This window comes from Astyanax mexicanus, chromosome 11 (assembly GCF_023375975.1).
Source record: "Astyanax mexicanus isolate ESR-SI-001 chromosome 11, AstMex3_surface, whole genome shotgun sequence".
In the NCBI taxonomy this organism is placed as follows: Eukaryota; Metazoa; Chordata; class Actinopteri; order Characiformes; family Acestrorhamphidae; genus Astyanax; species Astyanax mexicanus.
The window spans coordinates 27,966,450-27,978,644 of record NC_064418.1 but is presented as its reverse complement, the minus strand read 5'-3'; the positions used below and the strand labels follow the sequence as shown (position 1 = coordinate 27,978,644).

The 12,195-nt window shown below is 38.2% G+C and overlaps 2 protein-coding genes across 2 annotated transcripts in view; one reads left to right on the top strand and one right to left on the bottom strand.

The window, feature by feature from the left end:
• Positions 1-294, bottom strand: part of dgkh (diacylglycerol kinase, eta) — a 106,541-nt gene extending 106,247 nt beyond the window's left edge. The window contains exon 1 of the mRNA XM_007251703.4: positions 98-294. Within this exon, the coding sequence (XP_007251765.1) occupies positions 98-145 (48 nt within the window). The 5' untranslated portion in view covers positions 146-294. The remainder of the gene's footprint in view (positions 1-97) is intronic.
• Positions 295-1,711: 1,417 nt separating this feature from the next.
• vwa8 (von Willebrand factor A domain containing 8) overlaps positions 1,712-12,195 on the top strand; it is a 159,180-nt gene continuing 148,696 nt past the window's right edge. The window contains exons 1-4 of the mRNA XM_022668571.2: positions 1,712-1,978; positions 3,778-3,855; positions 10,955-11,085; positions 11,209-11,319. Coding sequence (XP_022524292.2) covers positions 1,840-1,978; positions 3,778-3,855; positions 10,955-11,085; positions 11,209-11,319 — 459 coding nt within the window. The 5' untranslated portion in view covers positions 1,712-1,839. The remainder of the gene's footprint in view (positions 1,979-3,777; positions 3,856-10,954; positions 11,086-11,208; positions 11,320-12,195) is intronic.

Sequence of the window (12,195 nt, the reverse complement as noted above, 5' to 3'; positions counted from 1 at the left end):
CCCGCTAAACGCTCTCTCTCTCTCTCTCTCTCTCCAGCTACTTCTCCTCCTCCAATAAGCAGTATGAAAATATCACTATCTACAGACAGATACTCACCAGCTCTTCCCAGGCAGGGCTGCGCGAGCACTGGTACTCATCCTCCATAGTCCTAATTCCTCTCCGCCTGCTCTCAGGACCTGTACCCTACTACACACGCGCTTCAGCCAAAAGTCAGGGCGGCTTTGTGATCGAGTAGCCGGGCATATGGGTGGATTCTTCAGCTGGCTGCTGTCGCTGTTACGCCTTTCACACTCCTCCACTTATCACCTCCCTCCTCCTCCTCCTCTTCCTCCCTCCTGCTTCACTACCAGGGGCTTCCAAGGACTGAGCCTCCTGGCCACGTGATAAATGTCAAGCCGTAAAAGGACTCGCAGTGATGATCTTCAGGAGCTCATCAGACCCGCTGTAGGAGTGTCAGAAACCTCTTGGACCACTTTACAGAAAAAGAAAAATACAGTTTTTAATTTTATTTAGCTGGACTTAAAGAGCAGCAGTGCTCAGAGCATCTGCTCCTGCTGAGCTGAATGAATATTAACCAGGATCAAGACACAGACAGAGCCTGATGAAGGGCACGGATCTCCTGTAACTGCTTCAATGAATTTCAGTACTATTCTTTTGTAAAAAAAAAAAAAAAACGGTAATTAAATGTAACTAAAAAAACTAAATGATGTGAGATTATAAAATAAAAAATAAATACAACATAAATAAACCAACATTTTGTTTGTAAATAAAGTTTATTTACGTCAACTGGATTTCCCAATGAGGTGTTAATTGAGGTCAATAAAAATGATTAAGGCTATGTCCATAAATTGTACAATAAATCAGTAATGAATTTTTTGTGACAGGCCTATATGTATCTAAATAAGAAATGATTAAATAAAAAAAACATGTAGCAGAACATTAAAACGCAATATTAGTATATTATAATATATATTACTTTTCAAAACATCATAAGGAAATCACCACATACTAGGGGTAATAATAATAATAATAATAATAATAATAATAATAATAATAATAATACAAAAATAATGCCTACTTAAATAAATAATGTATTAAGTACGTAGTACTACTACTATAATTACTACTACAACAACTAATACCAATAATGCCACATAGGTACTTACATACATTAATTCATACTATATAAAAAAAAACAAGCATCTATGATTCCTATTTATAATTAAATAATATGATTTTTTTTGCAACGTTTCCATAACGTTGTATGGATTTTTCTTTTCCACTCATTTTCTAACACAGTTCTACAAAGCCCTTAAGTTTGTTAAATCAGGTGATAGTGTTGTCCATGACATTACCTGAACTTCCCCACTCCTTAGTCTATTGCATATTCTGATATGGCATTTTTCATCTTGTTCTTTCCCCCTTAAAATACTGAAAACAGCTGCTAATTATTATTGCTTAAAATACACACTACTACTACTACTTCTACTACTACTACTACTACTTAATTAAATAATAATAATAATAATAATAATAATAATAATAATAATAATAATAATAGCTAGAAAAAATAAATAATCAGTCAGTAAAATATAAAATGAGAGTAATGTAACGTTATAATAAGGTCACTGCAACATCCAAACTCCTACTTTTCTCCCGGAACCAAACGCAGCAAAGTTCCGCGTTCCGTACGGAAAGATTATGCGACGGACGACTTCTGTTCTACAATTATTATCTTCCGCTGTGTCGGCATTCAGAGGGTGAATATGAGAAAGCCCAAATAAAAGAGCCGTTTCTCTCATCTGGCCTTTAAACAGCGGCGCTCACAGAACAGCAGCATGCATTCGCGCATTCTGCTCCAGGGTACAGCAGCGGCTGTGGCCGCGAGGAGGATCCGCACCATTCTGGGCTCCGTAACAGCGAAGGAGGGCTGGAGTTACAGCGCGCGCGAGGTCAAATCACTGAACACAGCTTCAGGTCAGTCACACTGACACTACTGACAACACAAATTCAGATACATTGACACTACTGACAACACAGCTTCAGTTGCACTGACACTACTGATAACACAGCTTCAGTTACACTGACACTACTGATAACACAGCTTCAGTTTAACTGACACTACTGACAACACAACTTCAGATACATTGAAACTACTGACAACACAGCTTCAGAGACACTGACACTACTGATAACACAGCTTCAGTTACACTGACACTACTGATGACACAACTTCAGGTACACTGTCATTACTGGTAACACAGCTTCAGATACACTGACAGTACTGACCACACAGCTTCAAATACACTGACACTAATGACAAAACAGCTTCAGATACACTGCCACTGTTGACCACACAGCTTCAGATCAGTTAAACTACTAACACAGCTTCAGAGACACTGACACTACTGACAACACAGCTTCAGATTCACTCACACTGCTGACAACACAGCTTCAGAAACACTGACACTTCTGACCACACAGCTTCAGTCACGCTGACACTACTGACAGCACAGCTTCAGATACACTGACACTACTGACCACACAGCTTCAAATACACTGACACTACTGACAACACAGTTTCAGATTCACTCACACTGCTGACAACACAGCTTCAGAAACACTGACACTTCTGACCACACAGCTTCAGTCACGCTGACACTACTGACAGCACAGCTTCAGATACACTGACACTACTGACCACACAGCTTCAAATACACTGACACTACTGACAACACAGTTTCAGATTCACTCACACTGCTGACAACACAGCTTCAGATACACTGGCACTGTTGACCACACAGCATCAGATTAGTTAAACTACTGACAAGAAAGCTTCAGAGACACTGACACTATTGACAACACAGCTTCAGAGACTCTGGCACTACTGACAACACAGCTTCAGTTCAGTTACACTGCTGAAAACACAGCTTCAGCTCAGTAACACTGCTGAAAACACAGCTTCAGCTCAGTTACACTGCTGAAAACACAGCTTCAGCTCAGTAACACTGCTAAAAACACAGCTTCAGTTCAGTTACACTGCTGAGAACACAGATTCAGTTCAGTTACACTGCTGAAAACACTTCTTTGGTTCAGTTACACTGCTGAAAACACAGCTTCAGTTCAGTTCCACTGCTAAAACACAGCTTCAGCTCAGTAACATTGCTGAAAACACAGCTTCAGCTCAGTAACATTGCTGAAAACACAGCTTCAGCTCAGTAAAACAGCTGAAAACAGAGCTTTGGTTCAGTTACACTGCTGAAAACACAGCTTCAGCTCAGTAACACTGCTGAAAACACATCTTCAGCTCAGTAACACTGCTGAAAACACATCTTCAGCTCAGTAACACTGCTGAAAACACAGCTTCAGCTCAGTAAAACAACTGAAAACACAGCTTCGGTTCAGTTACACTGCTGAAAACACATCTTCAGCTCAGTAACACTGCTGAAAACACAGCTTCAACTCAGTAAAACAACTGAAAACACAGCTTCGGTTCAGTTACACTGCTGAAAACACATCTTCGGTTCAGTTACACTGCTAAAAACACAGCTTTAGTTTAGTTACACTACGGAAAACAGTTCAGTTACATTGCAGATAACCAAGTCTTAGGTCAGTTACACCTTTAGGTATATTCTTCAGGATTCTCCAGTAGAACAGAATTTGATAGATTTATTTAATTTACCTATAATTATTATTTTAGACAATATTCGTTTGTCTTTGTGAACAGTTTGTGCTTGCTTGTACTGCTGTTTAATTTGACCCTGTTTGATCCACAGGTGACACTGTGAAGATAGGGGACATATCTTACCAGCTGAAAACACCCAGGAATCCTGAGTTTGTGCCAATCAATCACAGTAGGTTCAATTTATAATTTATTTTTATATAAGGGAGTGAATGTAAGAGGGTTCTTTGATCTTGTGTTTAAGCATAGTTAGATTACAGTGGATGAAAAATCTACATCTACATCTACATACAATTAAGCCAGGCGGACACTGTGCGATTTTTTTAATCGGATGCGTTCTGGAGAGCTCAAACAGCACGTTTGAATCGTTTGTCGTGTATGAACAACGCCTGCGATTCATCTGCACACACTGTACGGTCCGACTGACCTGCTGCGACGGGGGAGCTTACACTGCACGTCTAAACGCAGCCCGTAGGCGAAGCTTTCTTTGCGTACAAACTCTCGCTTCAACACAACGCCTTGCAAAAGAAAGCGCTTAGCTTTGCTTATTTGTGCCCTGTTGTGCGCTAAAAGTCCACGGAAGAGACGTACATGGACTCGCAGGTGGCTGAGGCGACGTGGACTCTACGGGTTGTCCGTTTTACAGAAGGAGAGCGCATAGAAAAATGACTGCGCGTCAGGCTGCGAAAGAAACACCAGCATCTTAAATAAAATAAAATAATTTTATTTTTTATTCTGTTTATTGTTTATGTAAAAACTGGTTTTGCAACACTGAATATTAAACAAGCAATCGGTTATTCACACTGGATAGGGACCCTCATTTACAGTGCCGCTGAGCATTAACAGTTTAAAAGGGATTAATAATATATATAAAAAATAGGAATAAAAACTGACATTTATTATAGACGAATAAAATATATACGTAAAAAAGGAAAAATAGGACCTTAAAAAAAGATCATAAAAATTGACATAAAAGGGAAAAAAATTATATCTTATGAAGATATATATTTAATGATTTGATTAATAAAAGAAGAAAAATAATTTAAATGAATAAATAAAAAATATAAAATATAAACTCATTAAAAATTCGTTTAAAATAACCCAGGCTTTCTGCAGAATAATCAAAGTTTCAGTTAGTTTCAGTTTCAAATCATGAAAACAGCTCACCAAAACCTCAAACTATTCTTTATATTTGACTATATTTACTTACAGGTCCTTTGCTTGTACTTACAGGCCCTTACTTATTTTTATTCAACTGAACTGAGTTCCTGTAGCCTCGCGCTGAATTCAGCTCCGCGCTGCGAAAGAGAGCGAGAGAGAGGCGCAGCGCATTTTGTCTGATTTATCTTGATTAATTATCAGTACATTTATTAGCTTTAGTAAGTTTAATATCACTAATTTTACTACACTTCTCCGACCTTATTTATTAAAACGTTTATTTTAGAAGACAGAGGTTATTATGCGGGCAATGCCGCGCGCAATGCCACGCGCTGCGCTAAGCTGGCTTTGCGTGGCTAATATTCTGGAGCACTGGACGAGATTTTAATTAATAAATTAACATATTTATAATTTTAATAAATTTGCCCTGGCGAAAAGAAACGAATTATAAAATATAGCTTTATATTTCTGTGCATGTTTTAAGTTTTATATAATTGAGGGGCAGCACCAGAGGCTGACAATGTGCTTTATTTTTCAGATATAATAGCAAAGTGAAATAAAATAAATTTATGTTTGTCAAAGATATTTTCTCTTTTAATTTTTCTTTTCAAAAACTCCAGCTATTGACTGAGAATAAGCATCTGTTGAAATTCTTAAACAGCAGAATGCCTGTGTCTGCTATATTAAGCTATAAGTCTGTGTACCGAACATAAATATAAATCCTTATAACTGACAGAAATAAATATGACTAATAATTATTTATAGTTACTGTGCAGATTTTTGGGAAAACAGGTCGTGACGTTAAGAAATCGGCCCGCAAAACAGCTCACACTGTGAGACAAGCGACCAAAATTTCTGGCATGTCAGAAATCCCTGGTCGCGTCCGACTGCTCATTCGCAGCTCCTATGGGCAATTAATCGGACATCGCTTCCCATCTCACACTGCACGACAAACGACGCACGATCAAGCTAAAATTCGGCCCGATCATGAAATTCAGTCGCATCCGACCAGATCGGGCTTAAAATCGGGCTAAAATCGCACAGTGTCCGCCTGGCTTTATATGAAGAATTGTGCTTAATATGACCAGACACATAAACCATTATGGCATGCATTGTTTAATCTAGTCTAATGCATGTGTTTGAGACTTTAGAAATAGTAAACATAGCCTGAGGCATTACATCAATTGCAAATAGAAACTTGCAAGAATTTCCAAGCTTTTTTTAACTGATTGTGTACTGGTTGAACAGGAAAAAAAACTTGCATAGAAGTTAAGTGGGTGGCCAAGAAAGAGAATAGTGCTTGGTTCCACTGTGTTGCTTTTCTTGCACAACCATGCTGATCATGGGCCAGTGAAAAGGAGATAAACTTACCTGCAACTTGATCATAAAACGAAGTGTGTACTATGTATACTAAAGATCATTCAGATAAGTCAGATGACACATGCTATTCACTAATGCAGTCAGATTACTCAGACACTTTGGACACAACCAGCAAAACTATATGGTTGGAGTGAAAAAAGAAGTGCATTTAATGAAAAGAACTCTTTGCCGACTGTGAAGCATGGGGGTGGATCTATCAGGATTTGGGGTTGTGTTTCTGCCAGTGGCATTGGCAGGATTCCACAATATATAAGCAAATTCTGGATATAGATGAGCAATCATCATGGAAAAAATGTCTTCTATAACAGGATTGGGATCCAATATGTATTTCAATCCACCAACCAAAGACTGACACACTAAAGCTAAACGTTTTAGGGGCACCAAAGCAGTTGGATTAGACTATATTTAGTCTATATTCTATTATATCTATTATATTCATGTTGGTGCAACATGAATATGTTTTTTTTTTGTGAACTTTTGACTATTGTACTATTGTACAAACTACAACTTGCTGTATTGCTTTAGGTATCAACACCCCCACTATCCTACAGTCCATTTTCATTTACAATGCAATTAAAAACTTTATATAAGGACACCTCAGATCATTCATCCATGCATATTTTGACCTTTGGGTCTTTATTCCAGGTCATTTAGAATATTCTTTTGAGCTTCACTCCACAGCTTTTCAATATTGTTAATATCAGTAGGTCTGTGTGCTCACTTCAGTAGCTTTATTCTGGTTTTGTTGACTTTTTTGAGTCATTGTTCTGCAGAGGAATGTAACCATGACACAGTGCGATCCTCCTGGCAGAAGAGCCTGGTTTTGATGTCAAATCTCCCACTAGGCTATGTTCTAGAGGCCATGCTTCCAGAGAAAGTCTTTCATAACCTCAAGGACCCATCACCATATGTCATACTGTGAACTAAGTTCTCTTCAGCATTCATTTTCTCATTTTATACAACACCTGTTCAGAGTTTTTTTTATGTTAGCTTGCTTTATCCATTTCATAAGCATCTAAATTTTCTGTTTAAGATCATTGTGCTATTGGAGCACACATTTGTATTTAGAGGTATTCCTCCTTCTTCATTATTTCACTCACTGTATGTTTTTTAGAAAACAGGAAAGTAGACAGAAACATAGACAAAGAGTATCTGGCTGCCACCACCATGCTTACCAGTTGGTACATTGTTCTAGGGTTTTAATGTCTTACGTTTACTTTGCTTAAAATTAGTTTGTCTTATCCGATCATAATTATTTTTTCATGTGGTCAACTACAACATTTTTGGGGCAGTTTGTTGGACAGTAGCCATGAATAGCCATGATCGCTAACAGGAAATTAAGAGGTCTTGACAAGACACCCCCCATCTGCTGGGATTCCAGCAGACCACAGTGAGAGCTACTATTCACAAATGGACGAAACACGGAACACTGGTGAACCTTCCCAGGAGTGGCTGGTCAACCAAAAATTATTCCAAAAGGGCATGGACAACTCATCCAGGAGGTCACAAAAGAACCCAGAAGAACAACATTTAAAGAACTGCAGGTCTCACTTACCTCAGTTAAGTTCAGTGAAAATTATTTAATAATAAGATAGAGACTGGTCAAAAATGGTATCCACGGGAGAGTTCCAAAGCAAAAAAACACTGCTGACCAAAAAGAAACAGAAAGGCTCGTCTCACATTTGCCAAAAAAACATTGTGATGATGCCCAGGACTTTTTTGGACTGACGTGGCGAAAGTGGAACTTTTTGGAAGGTGTGTGTCCCGATACATCTGGCGTAAAACTGACTAACTACCTAACTAATAATATCAAAAAAATAAAATCATACTGAACTTAAAATATAAGGGTGGTAGTGTAATGATCTGGGGCTGCTTTGCTGCTTCAGGGCCTGGACAACTTGCTGTAACAGATGGAAGCAGGAATTCTGCTGTTTACCAGACAATCCTGAAATAGAATATTCATCCATCTGTTTATGACCTCAAGCTCAGGTGTACTTGGGTTCTGCAGCAGGACAATGATCCAAAGCACACAAACAGGTCCACTTATGAATGGCTTTAAAAAACTGAATTAAGATTTTGGAGTGGCCTAGTCAAGGTCTAATTGAGATACTGTGGCATGATCTTAAACAGGACGTTCATGTTGGAAAACCCTCCAATGTGGCTGAATTAAAACAATTCTGTAAAGAACAGTGGGCTAAAACTCCACAGAGATGTGAAAGACTCATTGCCAGTTGTTGGTAAAGCTTGATTGCAGTTGTTGTCGCCAAGGGTGGCACAACCAAGTTATTAGGTTTAGGGGGCAAACACTGTTTTACACAGGGCTAGATTGGTTTGGATATTTTTTTTCAATTATCATTTAAAATGTTCTTTTAATATTTACTCAGGTTATCTTTGTCTGATTTTGTATGGTAGATAATTGGAAATATATCAGTATGACCAGGGAATTTTTTTTTTTAATCCTGTAATGTAATGTATGTAAGATTTTGACACTGTTTTGATTTCAGAAATCCCCAAACTTTTCAAAACTATACAAAATATCCATTTCAGATAGGTTTACCACTTATAGAATAAGAATATGTTTATCACTTATGTTTTCAGCTTGATTAACAGCAAGGCATAATATTTAGAAGTGTGTGGAAAGAGCAATTGTCCTGTTCTCTGGGACATTTTTTTCTTGACTGTAGTCTTTCCACTTGAATCAAGGGTATTAATAGATGGTTCGTCCCACCTTTGTTGCAATAATAGTTTCTGCTCTTCTGGGAAGGCCTTGCTCTTCATTGTGGTACATTCCTGTGAGAATTTGATAGCAGGGACTGTGTTAAATTATTAGTTTGACATCAGAGTCACCACTCCAGTTCTTTTTGCAGGTATTGGCTGGAGTTCTCTACTATTATCCAATGCTGGGGGGCTTTAATGCACCTCTAGTCCAGGCATGGCTTTAGGCGGGATGACCTTAGGCATATATCTTGTGCTTTAATATGAATAATATACAGGACAATGTTTGTATGCAGAATATGTTTGTAAGCAAAACATGAATTTGCGCTGTCTTTGTTATTCTCAGTTGACACTGACATGCCAAAACTCATAGGATTGCAATATGTAAATGAATCACAAATTGTTACCTTAATAATGCACAAAATGATAGTGGCTTTCAGATGGATGGGACATTTTAATTCTTATGTTGTGCAGGCATTTATTATTTTCTCAACCCACAGTTCCACATGTGTCATGTGACATACCAGGGATAATTCATAGAAGACAGTACACTCCACAGTGGACAGTGCAGTGGTTGGTAATGATTGTGTCCAGTAACATCTGGCTGAAAATTTCTGTATGGTCAGACAAGCAACTCTGGCAGATATAACATGTACAGTGAAGGAAATAAATATTTTGTCCCCTTGCTGATTTTGTAAGTTTGCCCACTGACAAAAACATGAACAGTCGTTAATTTTAAGGGAGTGATAGAATATTAAAAATAAAATCCTAAAAATCACATTGTATAAATGATATACATTTAATTTAATTTTGCCAAGAGAAATATATATTTGATACCTCTGGCAAACAAGACATAATACTTGGTGGCAAAAACCCTTGTTGGCAAGCACAGCAGTCAGACGTTTTTTTTAGTAGACGATGAGGTTTGCGCACGTCAGGAGGAATTTTGGTCCACTCCTGCAGATAATTTCTAAATCATTAAGATTTTACTCTGAGCTTCAGCCCACTGCATAAGTTCTCTATGGGATTAAGCTCAACTGACCACAGCACTTTCTCCCAATCACTCTCAGAATCAGCCAGGTGTTTATTGGCAAACTTCAGACGAGCCTGCACATGTGCCTTCTTGAGCCGGGGGACCTTGCGGGCACTGCAGGATTTTAATCCATTACAGTGTAATGTGTTACCAATGTTTTTTGGTGACTGTGGTCCCAGCAGCCTTGAGATCATTAATAAGTTCCCCCTGTGTAGTTTTAGGTTGATCTCTCACCTTTCTCATGATCAAGGACTTCATGTTGACGCTACCTGCTTACTCTCCCTATTTATTTTTTTTTGTATTTATCTTTATCTATTTTGTTCTATTCTATTTTTATTGTGTTCTTTTTTTATCTTATTTTATCTATATTATCTATTTTAACAACTGCTCTTGGGTGTAAACTGAATTGTGAGATCACAGTTTCGTTTCACCCCATGTACCACATGTGATGCGAATGACAATAAAGTCTCCTTAAATCCTTGAAGGATACCCCATGAGGTGAGATTTTGCATTCATATATATTTATGTGATTAATGTGATTTCTCACTATTTACATTGGACCTACCCTTAAAATTATAGACTGTTCATGTCTTTGCCAGTGGGCGAACTTACAAAATCAGCAAGGGATCAAATGTTAATTTCCTTCACAGTACATATTTAATACAGGAGGCTCCACACATATATTCCAAAGGTCAGTGCAGCATTCTTTAGTTTTAATGGGACATATCAAAAGTCGTGGGGAAACAAAACCAGTTACTGGCTTATAGGTTTTGATGAGTGTATATGCTCTTTACAAATTGTAATAAATTACATATTTATTACACACTACTGTACAAAATGGCATTAGTATGCCATATGTTGGACTTTATTTGAAAATAAGCTTGATTTACAGATTTTACAGATTTTATGGTTTTAATTTATGCCTGCTTTGCAAGGTACTGTTGTTATTTTGTATTTAATTACAGTGAAAATATGTTCTCTGTAGTGCCAGATTCCATGCCACAGGTTGTTGCCCAGCACCTTCGGTGGATCATGCAGAAGGACCTGCTTGGGCAGGATGTGTTTCTCATTGGTCCCCCTGGTCCGCTGCGCCGGGCCATTGCCATGCAGTATCTGGTAATTTCATTTAACAGCATTCATTACTCATATTACAGTGCCATTGAGAAAAATGTTAAATTGTACCTGTATGCCATGTTTTTGATCTACTTTACACATTTTTTTCTTGACCATCTACTGCAGGAGCTGACCAAGCGGGAGGTGGAGTATGTGGCTCTATCCAGAGACACCACTGAGACTGATCTTAAACAGCGCAGAGAGATCCGCTCTGGTACTGCCTTCTTCATAGATCAGGCAAGTAGGAAGTTCTAGCATCGACATTAGTCCACAGTCTTCAGCTGTGCTTACACTTGCAGTCGAGGTTTGAGCATGTAATTATAGCTGTTGCCCATGATAAAGCATTCATTATGTATCCGACCCAGCGATACCCTGCAATTTTACTGTTCTTCACCCTGAAAGGAAATGTAGAACATTTTAGAGGTGTGTGTGTGGTGCGAGAGTGCCTTATGCAGTGTATACAAATTATACTGAAGTATTACTGGAAATAGCACATGTTTACAACAAATCCTGGATAGAATGTTTGTTTAAAAAAATCATTTGGCTGACACTCTTATCCAGAGAACAACTGGAGGTTAAATTGGGCAATGCAGGTAGATTAATTTTTATTGGAGTAGGGTAGTAGTGTGCTTGTCAAGCCAGTGTGTTTTCCACTATGATACCCTGATCTGATCTTTAAAGCACCCATATGTATCATTCCTACCTTAAAAAAATGTAAAATCAAACGAGGGAAATGCGACTGTGGGCTCATTCCTGGGTGACCCAAATGGACATTACATGCTTCATGTACTCCATAGAGAACTTGAGGTATGGTAAAGATGTAACTACTTAGGTTTCAGTGAATGTAAACAGAATATTTCATGGATAAAATAGAATATTAGATGATTACTTGATTATTCTTCTGTTTCTCTTCTGTCCGGTGAACTGCAGGAACGCTCTGTCTTCCTATTGTTCAGAGTCAGGGAGCACGTTGCAGAGCATGTCAAACTAGGCGATAAAATACAAAACAATTCTAACATGCTTGTCTTTCTGTCGGATGCTCTGACGGCGTCGCTCACGTCAAATTACTGCTCTTTGACTGTGTCACATTACACTGACCTTCGTCATTTGCGA